The sequence below is a fragment of the Chionomys nivalis genome, chromosome 22 (genome assembly GCF_950005125.1).
Source record: "Chionomys nivalis chromosome 22, mChiNiv1.1, whole genome shotgun sequence".
Taxonomy (NCBI): domain Eukaryota; kingdom Metazoa; phylum Chordata; class Mammalia; order Rodentia; family Cricetidae; genus Chionomys; species Chionomys nivalis.
This window is the reverse complement of record NC_080107.1, coordinates 41,042,310-41,058,099: the sequence shown is the minus strand read 5'-3', so window position 1 is coordinate 41,058,099 and position 15,790 is coordinate 41,042,310. Positions and strand designations below refer to the sequence as shown.

Here is a 15,790-nt window from a genome sequence, read left to right as displayed (position 1 = left end):
GAATAAGGTTTGGTGCTTTTTTTTTTCTTTTTTTGGGGGGGAGGGGGCGGGCAGCATTCAAGGCAAAGCTTCTCTGGGTACACTTGAGTGTCCTGGAACTCACTCTGTAGACCAGGTTGACTCTAACTCACAGAGATCTCTCTGCCTCCTGCTAGGATTAAAGGTGTGCACCACCACTGCCTTTGGTGCTTTTTTGTGGACATTCTCTGGCCCTTTAAAAGGACTGAAGTAATCCTGAACATCCCAGGTTTGACCCGAGATGAACAACATCAAGTCTTGGGATGGGGGCAAAGTGCAGTGATGACCATTTACATTTAGACAGCCATTAGTTTACCCAGGGAATGTCAGTTAAACATTGAAGCCAGTGCGGATGACGTGGGAAACTAGAAATGGGGCTTTGTAAATAACTGAGAGGCTCAACTGGCATGGTGACTCCTATTTGGAATCCCAGTATAATGGAGGCCAGCTTGGTGTCTACATACTGAGGTCCAGGCCAGTCAGGACTCTGCTGTGAGGTCCTAATTAAAGGAAGAAGAGTGAGTATGGCAGCACCCGTGATCCTAATTCATGGGAGACCCTGTACGCTTTAGGTTGCAATGTTTTATCTCTGATCCGACCTCAAGCCTGTGCCCTACTCCCCAACCTTCCTGTTTTTAGAATCTCTAGTGGCCAGACGGACACTCCTTAGTAAAGAACACTTGTTAGATGACGGAGAAGCCACTTGTGCTAGAGACACAGGCGCAGTGGCAACAGTAACTTTCATTCAGGCTTCCAAGTCTCACTGTTGGCAGTGCTCACAGAGCCAGCCGTCCTTACACAGCGTCCACACCAACAATGACATGCACAGAAGCACTCCGCAGCCTGCCCTCAAGGGCCCCACAGGGACTCTACCGGAAGAGTCGGTATGTCCTGGGCAGGCGCCCATCTCTGCTGGACAGCGCTGCCTGGATGTGCTCATAGGTGGGTAGGTCAGTCAAATCACCCAGGGCAGCCACAGCAGGCTTCCCACGGAGCATCTTGGAAGCAACTCTCTTGATATCTTCTGGCTTCACATTGCCTAAAACAGAGAGCAAGAGGCAGTGAAGAAAAGAGCAGAGTCTCCATCTTTATCCCGGGCTATGTGTGCATTCCACTCACAAAGGCAGGCCGAGGAGCCCTGACCTACACCATCTCCACAACTGGGGGTGGAAGTGGGCACTGCCGAGGGATCCAGAAACTCAGCTACAGCTGGACCGACCAGGAGTGAGTCAGAGCAAAGTCAGAATAAATTTCCTTTAGGTGGGGAACTACAGTGGCTTAAAACTATTTTCTAGCTGAGTGCTGTGCACCTGTCATCCCAGCACACAGAAGGGAGAGGCAAGAGGGTCAGGACTGGCATCAGCCTGGGCTTCATTAAGACCCTGTCTCAAATCCTCTGTGCAGCAGAAGAAACACTACTTCAAACACACAAAGGTGGCCAGGCAGGGTAAGGCATGCTCAGGCCAAGCTGAATGACCCAGAGTTTGAGGTCAATCTGAGATGTGAGTCTGTAAGACTTAAAAAACAATCCAACAAGGGAGGGCATAGCCACCCCAAGAGGAGTCTCATATTTAGACAGAATGGGTTGTCCTAAGTCCACTTTATTTTCCAGACCACATCCTCAAGTGCTACGTCGTCAGCAGACATGCACACACAGTCTGGCCTTCAAAGGGGTCCCAGCAATCCATCCTCTAGAACCATAACCAGGTCAGCTCACTTTTTAAGAGAAGATGAGGCCCCTCATGAGGGCAGGACAGGCACCTGTCCCACACCATGAGGACTCCAAGCCCAGGCAGATTGTTTGAGGTGTCTTCGGGACAGGTGCCCCTACCTACAGTTCTGTACCAAGCTTCACACCCAATTCCAGAAGACTGCAGACATGAGACACACTGCCCAGGACACTGCTCCACCACAAGCACCACCTAGTTCCCAGGGCTGAAGAGCCTAGCTGGTCCAGGATGGAGCTCAGAACAGAATCTGAGTTCTACCCAGGTCTTTCCTGCCACATTGCTGGGGAAGGCAGAGCTTGTGCTGTAGCAGACAGTGAACCCATCTGTCTATCTGCTCCAGGGCAGTCTTAAATAGCCCAACCCAGGCTTTTGTGTATACTCACGAATAAGCGTGCATAGTTCATGGGGCAACTTTCTTGAATGTGTAGCCAACACCTGTCTCCCCACATCCTCGAAGATCACAGGCCTGGACTCCAGGTTCATCATGAGCATGGACATCAGCTGCGTCTTGGCCCGCTCTAGCTCCACCTGAGGGCCAGACACCACCAGTCACCTACAGCTGGTTCATGCTGGCAAAGGGCTTGACCTTAACATGTCCCAGTAAAATGGTTCTATGTACCCAAAGACGGGCAGAGTGGAGATGCTGTTCCCAGTCTGGTTTCCAGTCTGGTACACCTCCTGAGTATTGGAGGAACTGTCCTGGGAAGGCCTTCAGCACATCCGAGACAGACACATGCCCAGTCTCTGGAACCACAGGAAAGCAGCATGCAATGGGGAAGCCACACTCAGCTACACAGGAAACCAGAGGATATCGAGGAAACAGACTCTGGCTGCTCGGAATCCGGAGCACAGGACCCAGGCCACTAGCCCTTAGAGCTACTGAGGAGGCAGTAGAATCAACAGCCGAACCTCTGGCCAAGGGTGTACTTCAAATGTGGCGTCAAAGAATCAGGATCACAAGGGGACAGACCGAGCTGATTATGTCTGCCCTCGCCTCGGGGGTGGAACCTTGGACCTTGAGCACACCTAGCAAGCTCTCTACCACGGAGCCATACCCCCGGACTTTGATTTGTTTTATATATTAGCTTAGGCTGGCCTTGAGCTCATGACCCCCTGCCTCCACTTCCTGAGAGCTGGGGTCGCAGGTATGTATTTGCTTTACCTCACCGTGCCATGCTTTTGATTTTTAAAGACATTTTAATTTTTCAATAATGCTGCCTTTTTTCCTTAAGAAGACAGTATATGGCATGTGATCACTGAAGAAAACGTGCATCATGCAGAAAGGGAAGGCAAAGTACATGCTCCAGCAATCTACTGCACCAGTGCTCTGCAAACCCGTAACACCCGCAAGTGTGCTAAACTCCAAATATCAAGATACCAAAAACCAAAGCCAGGCATGGCTGCCCACATCTTTAAACCCAGCACTCTGGAGACAGAGGCAAGTGGATTTCTAAGTTCGAGGCCAGCCTGGTCTACAGAGCAAGTTCCAGAACAGCCAGGACTACACAGAGAAACCCTGTCTCAAAAGAAAAACCTTGGGTTCCAACATAAAATGGAGCCAAAGAAAGGTCTAGAAAAGGCCCCACGTTATTGCTCATCTTGTATACTGCTGCATTAATTCATGGCCAGACTATAAGAACCACTGAGAGGGGCAGAGTGTTCTTAGGATAGAGCTCAGGAGGCTGACTCCACAGTAGAATGGCCAGCCTGTGGCTCCTGCAGGTATGGGAGTTAAGTGGATCCCAGCGCAAGGGATGCTCCAGGCCTCACCAAATCCACTGTTCTGCCCATCAGGATAAACTCCTTTGTGATGATTTCCACCATTTCTCGAACCTGTAAAGGAGCATGAGACAAGGGTGAGCTGGAGCAGGGCCTGCTGACTTACTCCTGCTGCCACACCTAGAGCTGCGCTACTGCTCTGGAGTGTAGACTGCAGTGGGGCGAGAGCAGAGGGCTGAGAGCTGCACAGGCACGGGTGCTGCCTTTACCTGTCTTGGGTCTGCGCTGGCATGAATGCACAGGAGGCCTGTGTCTTCATAGCTGTGGTGGTAGGAGGTTGCATTGTACATCCAGTGGTGCCTGTGGGGGATATATTGTGTCCGGGTGACGGCGGCAGGATGGCTGCAAGGTGTCAGCACAGACCGTGCATGAGCAGCAGTAGCCCAGCGGTACCTACCGATTGAGCACGTTGAGGTAGAGCCTGGAGAACATGCCTTTGCCAGGCCCTCCAGCAGAGAAGGAACCCCCTCCTCCCATCATCATATTCAGCACAGCAAAGGGGATGAAGTCCTCCTCCTGTGGAATGGAGAGTCACAGCCGTGAGTCACAGTGGCATGGCCCTACTGATGCACCTGGATTATACCTGGACTCACCAAGAAGGAACAGCTCTCTAGTCCCACCATGATGTGTGTGAGCTCAGGAATTGGGGTTGGACCAAGGCTGACATTGGACATGTCTCTCTCCACCTGTAACCAAGCAGACACGTGTCAGCAAGACCAGCAAACCTTCCACTAAGCAAATAGACACCAGGTGACCTCAGCCCTGTCAACTCTGGCCTTGAACAAGGGATGTCCTCATACTGTCAGTGCTAGACAGTACACTAAGGGGAATCACACACACACACACACACACACACACACACACACACACACACACACACACACCCATCAAAGCACATATCCGGAGAATACATGGCACGAGCCCTGCCCGCCTTCCTGTTGAGTTACCTTGACAATCCCCCCAGTGTACTGTGCCACTGATCTGTCAACATCCACAGTTCCAGGAGCTCCCCAGGCAGGCTGAACTCCCAGGAGGTACTTTCTGGCACATTCTACCAGGTGCTCATGCTCCACTCCCACTCCAGCAAGCACCATGCGGTCGGGGGTGTAATAGGTCTTCAGGTAGGAATGCAGCACTTCTCGATCAATCTTCGCTATGTTTTCTGCAGGGCAAAACCGGTGCAGGCCCACTGTGTTCTCCCTAAAAGCAGCCTGCAGTAGGGAAAAGGAGAATAAACAAAAGTGAGAAAGAAAACTTCAGGTCGCCTGAGGCAGGACTCCCCAACATGGTCTACTGCCCCATCTGTGATAAAAAAAAAAAAAGCTGGGCATTATCTATGGTTTGCCCTGTTTTTTGAGAGGTAGCACATGTCTATCTTAGGACTCACTAAACCTGAACAGTATAGCAACTGTCTCAGAATACTAAGGAGCTAAGCCTGTTCTGTAAGCCTCGCCACCTGCAAGGCCAACAGCAGGGAGAGGCACATGCGGACTCCTATTTTACTTCATGAATCATCTCGGTGAGCAGTGGCTCTGGGTCAGGTCTCATGTTCAGGTCCTCAAGTTCAAACTGGACAGCCATCCTCGTCATCTCAATTTCTTCATCTGCAATAATCCAAACAAAGGTTTGGTCTGAACCAACAAGGCAGAAGGCGGCACTAAGCCAGAGCAGCTGAGCCTGGTAGGTGCTATAATCAGCTTTTAGGGGAAGCCTCAGAGCACCTGTGTTTAAAGGGAGCGTTTAGGAGCGTGCAGATGAATAGTAGAGACCCCGGTCTCTTGTTCTGTTCTGCAGTCCCTTGGACTTGCTCCAAGCTCAGCTGCCTCACCTGCTGTCTGTTCCAAAACACACAGCTGGGGTGACACAAGGTGGATGTGATGACACTTAGGAGACAGACACCAGCTGAGTCAGGCTCCATGACATGAGGCCAGGCTGCTGTGAAACTTAGCAAAGGGTAGCTGCTACGGACCAGCAGCTGTTCCCTCTGGGATCCTAGCAGGAATCTTGCAACCATTTGCAAGGCCAGGGAACAATGGAGACCATGCCAGGGAAACTTGTGTAGGCATGGATGACATTAGGTGTTTACACACAGGATGAAAGGCATTCCGAAACAGAATTTCAGCAAACCCTTTAGTATTTTTAGAGAGATGCCCCCTCTAACCACCCAGTCACAAAGCCACACCTGTCAGGCAGGGGTGCAGAACCACGTCAGCCAACAGGCCCACCACAGTGTCCAAGCCTTTGCTGTCTGCAGACACAGCATACATGGTGGTGTCTCTGGAAGGAAATAAGCCACAATGGAAGGTGCTAGGTTTAGATCAGAGGAGCCACCGATGCCCACAGTGAGGCTTTCCAAAGATACAACGAACCAGATCGAGTTGACTCCCCTCTCTCCATAGACGAAGTCTCTCCAGCTAAATAACTACCTGGTAGAGCTAGACTACCTTCAGACAGCTGTCAGGGGCCTGCTTGTCCTAGTTTAGCATCCCTCACAGGTCAAGGCCTGGACAAGTTCCCAGGATGGCAGGGAAGGAAGAAACAAGCACGCTATGCTCTCTGTCCCCCGCACTCCATCAGGCCAGCTAATCTCTGCAGCCTCTCTGATTCAAGGGGCTCCCAGAGTATGGCCAAGGATGAAGAGGACAGCTCCACGTGGACGCACAATACCTTGAGGTCTGGCAGTCACAGATACCACCATGTTTTTCCAGGGTAAGCAGAATTTCATCTTTGCTGTCAAATCGAGCAGTAGACTATAAAAATAAGAAAAGCTTAAGTAAGCAATCCAAAACCCAAGAAATACTAAGGAAAGTTTACTTTTGCTTTCAAACACACAAAACAATTTAGCATCAATAGAACCATTAACTAATACAAGTTCTAAATAGAGAAAAAATTAAAAGTCATAAAAATTACAATTAGAAACTGACCGAAAATGCCAATTTTTCCAAAAAATGGGCAATTCCACTAAGATACTTTGCTTCATATCGTGATCCTGAATTAATAAGAACTGGTAATAAGAAGAAAATTGAAAGGTTATGTCACATAGTCAAAACATATTTAACCAACAGAAAGCTTTCAAAACCATGGTTGTAACTTGACCAGTCATTACTACATGGAGGCAATGAACACATCTGCTATCCTAGGTGATGGTCTTACACACACACACGTTAATGTATATCTATACATGATAGAAACTTCTAAAATTACAGAAAAGTAAAATGGGGGGAGAGGAATACCCTACACACCACCTCCAAACATGCCATCATTCACATCTTGGATAAGTTTTCAAGATTAACAAGATTCCCCTGTGAGTAGTCCATGATGGACATGCTAATTGCAGCTGTCAAACCGAGAGCCCACCTTGAACAGGCCAACAGAACTTACTTCCTACGGTACAGAATTGTCCAAACTTATTTTGAGATGCCACACGAAGCCCATTGTCCAGCGTGGTAATTTTGGTTTCAAACTTTTCCTGTCCATCAACTGTAGCAAAGACAGGCTTGGGCACTCCAGGTAAGGGAGAAGAGAGGGGGATGTTGGGGTATGGGGCGCCACTGCTGAACTGTCTGTGTGCAGGAGGTCCAAACCTACAACAGAGCAAGCAGCCAGTTACATGCACTAATGGTGACCACTCATGTGCACCACATGTGTGTGCATGCGAAGTCTTCAGTGGAATTTATTCCATGGGCCTCAACAGAATGTGTAAAGCGATAGAGATACAGGTTCTGCCATAGGATCTCAGGTACGCTGGTTCAAGCCTTTGGATCCTTTTTAACAGAAAAATAATTATTCTTATTTCATGTGTTTGAGTGTTTGCCTGCACGTATGTATGTGCATCACGTGCATGCCTGGTATCCAAGGAGGTCAGAAGAGAGCGCTGGGTCCCCTGAAGTGGCTATATGAATGCTGTTAGCCACCATGTGGGTGCCGGGAACCAAACCCGGAGGAAGCAATCAGTGATTAGCGGCTGAGCAGCCTCTCCAGCCCCAGATCTTTGAGTCTTCATTGCCCATTCTGGACAGCAGGCTGTGTGAGAAACCATTTGCCGCATATAAGGCCCAGGGCGAGCCCTGCCCTTCGGAGCTCTGTCTTGGGGTCTGGAAGACCACAGCCGGCAGACTACCAACCCCTCCAAACAGCTTCCAGTCCCGGGCTCATTCTTCAGGCCCAACGCTCAGAGCTCTGCTCCAGGGCCCATACTCCTTTTCAGTTCTCTAGGGTGCCTGACTCCCCGAGTTCCCACTTCTTCGTGCCGGGTCACGCCTCGGCTTACCTGGGCCGCGCGCACCGAGCCGCAGAACCCCGAAGCAGCCGCGCAGCCGCCCATACAGCCGTCGCCATCGCGCCGCCGCGCTTCTGCGGTCACTTCCGCTTCCTGCCCCGCCCAGCGGCGTTCGGCGCTGGCTTCCGGCCGGCCGTGCCGGGTCGGGCATAAGCTGGCAGCGGCGCGGTGGGCCATGGGGTCGCGGCCGGGTTAGGGCGCGGCGATGTCGGGCTACGCGCGGCGGCCGGGCGCGCCCCCACTATCGAGGACGCGGAGCCTCGTGGTTCCTGACGGTGAGCGGCGCGCGACTGGGTCCGGGCCGGGGGGCGCGGGCGGAGGCGGCCCGCGGTGAAGCCGCTCTCGTTGTCGCTTACAGCTCCTGCGTTCTATGAGCGCCGGTCTTGTCTCCCCCAGCTAAACTGTGAGCGCCCCCATGGCGGGGACCTGCACCCCCACCTCTTCGGCTTTCGGCCGACGTTTATGTGCTATGTGCCCAGCCCGGTGCTGGCTCCGGTAGGAGACACAGGTGAGAGTCGGGGCGCCGACCGCAGTGCGGAGCCGGGCAGCGCGGGGAGCCCTCCCCACAGCCCGCCCCAAGGCAGGAAGGTCAGTGTCCGGTGGAGTTCGGAGACCACTTCAGCCCACCGGACTGGGAGAGGCCAGGGGCTGGACCTAGTGAGCGCGCAGGAGTGTGTAGTGTACTGCGCCCAGCTTTAGGAGACGTCCTCCTATTCCCAGACAAGTCAGTGGGAATCAGGCGGTCTGCGGTCTTCACCTCCCTGGACAAATGCTGCAGTCATAAGGCTTGCTGTGATTACGGTGAGCTGACAATGTCTCTTTGCAGATTTTGGCTATGGAAAGGGGAAATGTACTAAACAAAGTCCGACGGGAGCCCATGAGACGCGCTTTGGAGGTAGAGTAGTTCAGTGATTCTTCTTGTCCTCTTCCTCAGACACGATGCCAGGCAGTGCTCTGGCCGTGAACAGTCAGAATGACAGGGTTTAGTGGGTGTGCCTGGAGCCCAGAAGAGCAGTGAAGATAGAAACCGAAGGATTGGAGACTAGGTGTGAGGGCAAAATAACATAAGATGTCAAGAGGTGCCTGGGAGGTGGAGAGGATCATCAAAGGGACACAAGTCACAGGAGCCCACTTTACAGGGGCTGGCACCTGGAAGAGATAGACCCGCATAAGTAACTGGAGTGTGGTAGGTGTGGAAGGAGGTAGAGGCTGGTCAACTAGGTGATCCGGAGAAAAGGTCAGAAGAAGGGATGATATGGAGCAGTTCTGGGCACTGTGGCATCGCGGGAGCACGGCTCCTACAGGAGTACCCTTTAGCCCAAACTGAGTGTGTGGAGTCAAGTCAGCCTTAACCAACTGGAAGATTCACTGGGCAGCTTCAGTGTTAGACCAGTTGCCTGAATGTGTGTGGGACCCTGGATTTGATCTTTGGCACAGCATTTTTTTTTTTAAGGTAACAAGGGATATCTGGGGGAGACCCAAGTTCTCCACTCGCTTTGGGCCTCTTTTTTGTTCTGTAGCATTCTTTGAATCCCAGTTGAAATACGATGGTAACATAAGATGTGGTTGGATCCTTTAACAGTCATTGTGGTGTCCATTATTTCAGGTGACAAACTTGAAGAACTTGAAGAAGCCAATCCGTTTTCCTTTAAAGAGTTTCTGAAAACCAAGAACCTCAGCTTGTCAAAAGAAGACACAACCAACAGTCGAGTTTACCCAAAGGTACATCTGGGAAGCTGTCGGTGGCTGCCTTAGACAGCATCTCTTCTAACGCACAGCTTTGGAGACAAACGTTTGAGTGTGGGGAGCAAAGCAGGACAGCTGACGGAGAAGCTGGGGGGAGCAGCTGCTTGGCCCCTTTGGTAGATGAACTAGGCCTTCTTTGTGCAAGCTGAGCAGAAAGAAGGCCGAGCATCGGGTCGCAGTGTTTGTCTCCACTGTTTTTAGGAAGCCTCGAGGCACCCCCTGGGACTAGACCACACCTCCCCTGCCTCCCAGCCCGTGGGGTATGGCCTGGAATATCAGCAGCCGTTTTTTCAAGACCCAACGAGAGCCAGCAACCTGGAGGAGGATGAGGAAGAAGATGGATGGAATGGCACCTACTTGCCGTCCGCTGTGGAGCAGACTCATTCCTCTAGGGCCACAGAGAATTCCTCACCCTGTGGCACCTACCTGTCCTTTTTTTCCAACGCATCAGAGCTGGCAGGTCCTGACTCTTTGCCCCCATGGACACTGAGTGACACCGACTCAAGGATCTCTCCAATATCTCCAGCTGGGAGTCCTAATGCAGACTTTACAGCTCTCGGAGAGACCCTGGGAGACAGACACCTGCGGACGCTGCAGATAAGCTATGAAGCGGTGAGTGAGGGCTGGGCGGCACCAGACATAGCTGGGCAGTATTCTAGAAAAGAGCCGCAGTCCACCGCTTCTTGGGCAGCCTGGGTTTAATGGTCATGTAGTATCTTGCTGTAGAATTTCTCCTAGAGAGGGGCCTAGAGATATAGTTCAGTAGTGGCATTTTTTTTCCAACACTTGAGAGGTCCTGGGTCCTGAAAACTAAGAGAGAAAATGGGAGTTCTCCGTGGAGCACTCTCTCCTTAGTTGGCTCTGACTGTGCTGTTAGTGTAGCAGACTGAGAAGTACTGTGGTGAGTGGAGTCGGGCAAGCATGAGCTAGAATAAAGGAATGGAAATGTTGGCCTGGGGACATCCTGCTGAGTGTCCTACATAAAGGAAGGTTTTAAATTCATCACCTGGAGACATTCAAGTCTGTTGCCACGGTCATCTAAGGGCCGGAAGGTGGTTCCATTGACCTAGGGTATTTAAGTTCTGGAGCTGGGTGTGGTAGTGTACAGCTGTCCTCCCAGCACTTGGAAGGTGAGGGCAGAAGGAACAAGAGTTCACGGCCATCCTGGGTCATGTGGGAACATATTAGAGCAGAGCGCAACCTGTTTACGGGAGATGCTGCCTCAAAAAGATACTTCATGAGAAGTGAGATGTGTCTCCACACTCAGCCCTGCCTCGAATGCTTAAGGCTCTGGGTTCCACCTGCAGACTGCCCAAAGAAAATGTTCTAGAACAGAAGTATGCTCCACAGTAGTAGGGTGTCTAATGAGGATTTTTTTTCTCTCTACAGCTGAAAGATGAAAATTCTAAGCTCAGAAGAAAGCTAAGTGAGGTTCAGAGCTTCTCTGAAACTCAAACAGACATGTATGTAAACTTGTAGTTAGGCATCACTTTACAAACCTCCTCTATCATTCACAGAACTTGGTTCCAAGGGATGAGGTGCCCAGCCGCTTGTCTTCCGTATCCCTTAAAGCAGCAAACACACGTCTCATGTTCTGTTTTTTAGTCTTTTTAAACACCAGACACAAGTCAGCTGAACTTTGCCTTGGTTGGCAGAGCTTGAGGAAATGGTATTTGTGCCTTCCACTGGGAGTATGAAACAGCAGTGGCTGGAGGTCCTTACCGCCTTGTGGCTGCCTGAGGCAGCTGCTCCGTCCATGGGGCTAGTGGGTTTCTCCAGTTAATCAGTCTAAAGTGCTATTGGAAGCATCCTTGACAGTGGCCTGGAGAACTCAATTCAGTGTTTCCTTTACTGAGGGTGAGGACGCTTGAACGAAAGTTGGAAGCGAAGATGATCAAGGAGGAGAGTGACTTCCATGACCTGGAGTCAGTGGTCCAGCAAGTCGAACAGAACCTCGAACTGATGACCGTACGGAGGGGGCTCTACTCTGGGGTAGTGGGCAGGGGACAAGAAGCTGCTGAAACGGCACTTGCTGCTGTTGCCAGAGTCCACAGCTGGACCCTGAGTCTCTCACCATGCTGAGTATGTGTTCTGTGGTAGGCCAGCATTCCCTGATACTATAAACAGGCTGTGTCTTTGAGTAGGTGGCCCCCAATGCTGTTGGTGAGCCGAGGTAGAGCCCAGGTCCTAAGGGATGGGTATCCATGGGCAGAGTGGCCAGGAAGGGAGGTTCTAGCTCACTGCTGTCTGTTGCTCTAAGTGTCCTATACTGATACAGCCTTAGTGATGTGTGTTGTGTTTATTTTGGGGGTCCACAGAAACGAGCTGTAAAAGCAGAAAATCATGTCTTGAAGCTGAAACAGGAAGTAAGTTTGCTCCAGGTAAGTGAAAAGAAGGATTTAACTGTTTGCTCCTTCCTTTGTAAACTCCCAGAGATGTGAGTTCAGGGAAGAAACAAAATGTGCCCCAGGCATGGTGCTGTTTGCTTATAATCCCAGCATTCAGGAGGCTGAGGCAAAAGAATAGTCAAACGTTTATGACCAGCATGGGCTACAGGGCAAGAAGCACCGGTTGTGAGTAGATCAGGGCCAGGCTCAGCACCATGTGCAAGTCTGTGCCTCTTGGGTGTGATGCAGTTTGCCACTGGGTTGCTTGTGACACTAATTCCTCACCCTCTTTGTAGACACAGCTCTCCAACTTCAAGCGAGAGAATGAAGCCCTGCGGTCAGGCCAGGGTTCCAGCTTGGCAGTGGTGAAGCAGAACACCGATGTGGCCTTGCAGAACCTCCACGTTGTCATGAACAGTGCACATGCATCCATAAAGTGAGTCCCTGGATAGCCTGGCTCCACAGTCTGACTAAACCAGGAAAGGAAATGTGCTGAGTGATCTGGCTAGCCTTCTAGCTCACACTATACGCAGTCAAGCACGGTTATTTTCTTCTTTTTGAGACAGGGTCTCAACCACGTAGCTCTGACTGTTCTGGAACTATGTAGATGAGGCTGGCTTTGAACTCACAGAGATCCGCCTGCCTCTACCCTGGCGTGCTAGGACAGGATTAAAGGCGTGCACCACCATGCCTGGCTTGTTTTTTGAGACAAAGTCTCACTATATAGCCCTGTCTGCTCTGGAACTATGTATAGACCGGGCTGGCCTCAGATTCACAGAGATCCCCTGCTTCTATCTTTCTTTTTTTTTTTTTTTTTTTTTTGGTTTTTCGAGACAGGGTTTCTCTGTAGCTTTGGAGCCTGTCCTGGAACTAGCTCTTGTAGACCAGGCTGGTCTCGAACTCACAGAGATCCGCCTGCCTCTGCCTCCCAAGTGCTGGGATTAAAGGCGTGCGCCACCACCGCCCGGCCTGCTTCTATCTTTCAAGTTATAGGATTAAAGGTGTACATTATCATGCCTGGTTTAGGATTTTGTTTTGTTTTGTTTTGCTTTTTCGAACCAGAGTTTCTCTGTGTAGCCCTGACTGGCCTGGAACTCTGAAGACTAGGCTGACCCTCGAACTCAGATTCTCCTGTCTCTGCCTCCCAAGTGCTAAGATTAAAGGCATGGGCCACCACCTGCCAGGCAGGATTTTTTTTTAAATTTCATTTAAAAATTATTTGTTTGTTTGTTTTGGTCTTTCAAGATAGGGTTTTCCCTGTGTAGCTTTGGAGCCTGTCCTGGACTTGCTTTGTAGACCAGGCTGGTCTTGAACTCACAGAGATTCGCCTGCCTCTGCCTACCAAGTGCTGGATTAAAGGTGTATGCCACCACCACCCGGCCAAAATTTATTTTTATTTCATGTACATTTGTGTTTTGCCTGCATGCATGTCTCTGTAAAGGTGTCCCTGAAACTGGAGTTACTGTCATGTCGGTATTAGGAATTGAACATTGATCCTCTGAAGAGCAGCCAGTGCTCCTAACCACTGAGCCGTCTCTCCAGCCCCCAATTTTTATTTCTAATCTGTCCCAGAGAACCTCCTCACCTGGAAGATGTGGGTAGATGATACCACAGCTTGAATCCAGCTCTTTTCCCTACAGAGCCTGCAGCTCTGAATAAAGGGGATGATGTAACTTCCCCCTTGTCCAGAAGACTGCCACAGTGAACATACTGTGCACCGGTCAGTTGTTGGTGAGGCTGCAGCCTGCCAAGCCTGTCGAAATGTATTTCATTATCTGACGTCCTTCACACGAGAGCAGAGCAGTCCTGCTTGTGGTTCCCCTCATGACTAGGAATGTAGCTCCCAGTGATGCTGTCCACGTCATTGAGAGCACTGCATCACCACCTTGGCCTAGACAAAGACCAAAACTCAGAATCAGTTTCTACTGAACTGTCTGGCCTCCAGCCTGCCATCTGTACCTGTCGTCTTCCCTGAGCTTTGCTGCTAGACCCAGGGTCGCTGGCCAGTGCACAAGCATGTAGGCCTGAGGACAAGCATACAAAGTCCAGTGTGCCAAACCTTGGTTGAGTGGAGGAACTTTCTCTCTGGGCTGGGACCCTTGCCTTTCTATCTGTTGCTGGCTGCTTATGCACAGCTGGAATAATGGCCCTGGTATCCGTCTGTTTCAGGCAGCTGGTGTCTGGAGCAGAGACACTGAACCTTGTTGCTGAAATCCTTAAGTCCATCGACAGAATTACTGAAGTTAAAGATGAGGCAGACTCTTGAGAACCACTAGCTGCCACCAGCTCGCACCACCTCTGCACCTGTGCCACCACGTCTTCCAAACGTGCCCCTAACTATGCAGTCTTCCGCAAAGCATTTCCTGGCCTAAGCAGTGTTGCTGGCCCCCTGCAGTGTGGGCTCCTCTCCAGCAGTTGCACTGATGGTTTACCTGCAGTCCTTTGGGGAAAGTCCCACTGTCGATAGACTCACAGATTTACTGGAAGGCATTTTTATAAAATCCAGCAGTTTTTAGAAACCACTAAAGCTGAAATCAGCACTTTCATAAGAAGCCTCTTCCACTATCCTCTTGAATTTACCTGTAGGATAAACTTGGGCTCAACTTTGTTAAGCCGAACACTAAGTGAGCCCATGTGGAAGTGAGCAGCCTATACAGGGACTCATGCCCTTTTTCTGTCACTTAGTACCTCACTAGCTGATGGTCGACGTTGTGACCTCCACAGGGTGGCTCCTGCAGTCAACCTCAGTAAGGCAGCACCAATTGATACTGCCCTCCCATCAGGACCATAGGACCAACCAAGGTCACAGATACTCCACATTGCAAATCTTCATAAACTCACCGCCGGTGAGCCTTCGCCCTTAGAAAGCCATCTGGGGCTGTCAGTTCTGATTCATGTTATGTGTCAATGAGCCTTTTGCATAATGCAGTTCAGACTGAAACTTAAAGAACCCACACACATCCTGGGGAGTCAGCACCAGGTCTCGGGGCTCTCTGATTGTTCAAGGACAAGCAAGGCATGATCGGCACCCTGTGCTGTACTGAGGGGTGGGGGCTTGGGGACCATTTTCCTATAGATTTTTTTAAAATTTTCTTTTCCCCTCTTGTTGAGATCGACAGCTTTCTTGTCCTAAATAAATCCTGAAGCTCATTTGTACTGTCTTGTCATTCTGGCTTTGTCAGGGATTCATGCTTGAGAGCTACCCTGCTCTTTTAACCTCAATGTCTGCATCTTTAGAGGACGTTTTTGTTTGCCTGCCCACTGTCAAGATCCCCAGGCTCTTGACCCTTGGAGTCAGGGCACATAGCAAAAATCACTACATTGTCAGTATGATGGGTGAGCCACATCCTTGTTGCAATTTTGAGGCTGGGTGAATGGAAGCCTAACATCAGATCTTCAGATATCTTGAAACTACTGGGCCCTTTAACTCAGCTACAAAGAACCCCCACTGTTGTCAGTGACTCAGAGCAGACCCGAAGTGGAGGAACACATAGGGAGACTGGGCTAGTGCTCCCTTTGCCCCCTTTGCCTGCAGAGTTGCCATCTAGAGCATTACTTCAGCATGCCCCCACCACTGTGAGATGGGGCTGCACAGCTCTTTGTGCGCTTCCCTTGGTTTATGCGCCAAGTGTCCGTGGAGCAAAGGCAAACGGCTCTAAAGTTGCAAGTACAATATTTGCCTGACAGTTTATAACAGACTTGCCCCACACCAACAGGTCCTTGTACAGGCAAGATTAAATAACAGGCACCTGCAGGACTGCTTCAGAGCCCCAGACTCACCCTGACCAATCCCAACTCTGGGCCAGACTTTTTTTAGTTGAGACAGGATCTATATAGTCCGGGAATTTGTT

The 15,790-nt window shown here is 50.6% G+C and overlaps 2 protein-coding genes across 5 annotated transcripts; one reads left to right on the top strand and one right to left on the bottom strand.

The window, feature by feature from the left end:
* Positions 1-4: 4 nt before the first annotated feature.
* Positions 5-7,953, bottom strand: Pmpca (peptidase, mitochondrial processing subunit alpha). Of its 2 annotated transcripts, XM_057755779.1 has the most exons (13): positions 7,798-7,953; positions 6,909-7,111; positions 6,452-6,531; positions 6,195-6,277; positions 5,710-5,804; positions 5,031-5,131; positions 4,475-4,738; positions 4,121-4,213; positions 3,925-4,043; positions 3,737-3,827; positions 3,519-3,581; positions 2,132-2,276; positions 5-1,057 (listed from the first exon to the last, which is right to left on the bottom strand). In XM_057755779.1, the coding sequence occupies exons 1-13, from the start codon at positions 7,863-7,865 to the stop codon at positions 888-890; spliced, it is 1,575 nt and encodes a 524-aa protein (XP_057611762.1). In that variant the 5' UTR covers positions 7,866-7,953; the 3' UTR covers positions 5-887. The 2 variants fall into 2 exon arrangements, with proteins under 2 accessions (XP_057611762.1, XP_057611763.1); XM_057755780.1 differs by lacking the exons at positions 6,909-7,111; positions 7,798-7,953 and having other exon boundaries at positions 5,710-5,802; positions 6,452-6,507.
* Positions 7,901-15,083, top strand: Entr1 (endosome associated trafficking regulator 1). 3 transcript variants are annotated; one of them, XM_057755781.1, is made up of 10 exons: positions 7,901-8,081; positions 8,165-8,314; positions 8,633-8,701; positions 9,413-9,528; positions 9,754-10,164; positions 10,942-11,015; positions 11,409-11,520; positions 11,871-11,933; positions 12,236-12,375; positions 14,109-15,083. In XM_057755781.1, exons 1-10 carry the CDS (start codon positions 8,012-8,014, stop codon positions 14,203-14,205), a joined length of 1,302 nt encoding a protein of 433 aa, XP_057611764.1. In that variant the 5' UTR covers positions 7,901-8,011; the 3' UTR covers positions 14,206-15,083. The 3 variants fall into 3 exon arrangements, with proteins under 3 accessions (XP_057611764.1, XP_057611765.1, XP_057611766.1); XM_057755782.1 differs by lacking the exon at positions 8,165-8,314 and having other exon boundaries at positions 7,903-8,081; XM_057755783.1 differs by lacking the exons at positions 8,165-8,314; positions 8,633-8,701 and having other exon boundaries at positions 7,903-8,081.
* The last annotated feature ends 707 nt before the right edge of the window (positions 15,084-15,790 follow it).

Coding starts and splice junctions, on each gene's coding strand:
- Entr1 (XM_057755781.1), top strand. CDS start 8,012: ATGTCGGGCTACGCGCGGCGGCCGGGCGCGCCCCCACTATCGAGGACG. Junction 8,315..8,632: donor GGCTCCGGTAGGAGACACAG/GTGAGAGTCGGG, acceptor GTCTCTTTGCAG/ATTTTGGCTATGGAAAGGGG. Junction 10,165..10,941: donor TGCAGATAAGCTATGAAGCG/GTGAGTGAGGGC, acceptor TTCTCTCTACAG/CTGAAAGATGAAAATTCTAA.
- Pmpca (XM_057755779.1), bottom strand. CDS start 7,865: ATGGCGACGGCTGTATGGGCGGCTGCGCGGCTGCTTCGGGGTTCTGCG. Junction 7,112..7,797: donor GCTCGGTGCGCGCGGCCCAG/GTAAGCCGAGGC, acceptor GCTCTGTTGTAG/GTTTGGACCTCCTGCACACA. Junction 3,582..3,736: donor CCAGCGCAGACCCAAGACAG/GTAAAGGCAGCA, acceptor GCTCCTTTACAG/GTTCGAGAAATGGTGGAAAT.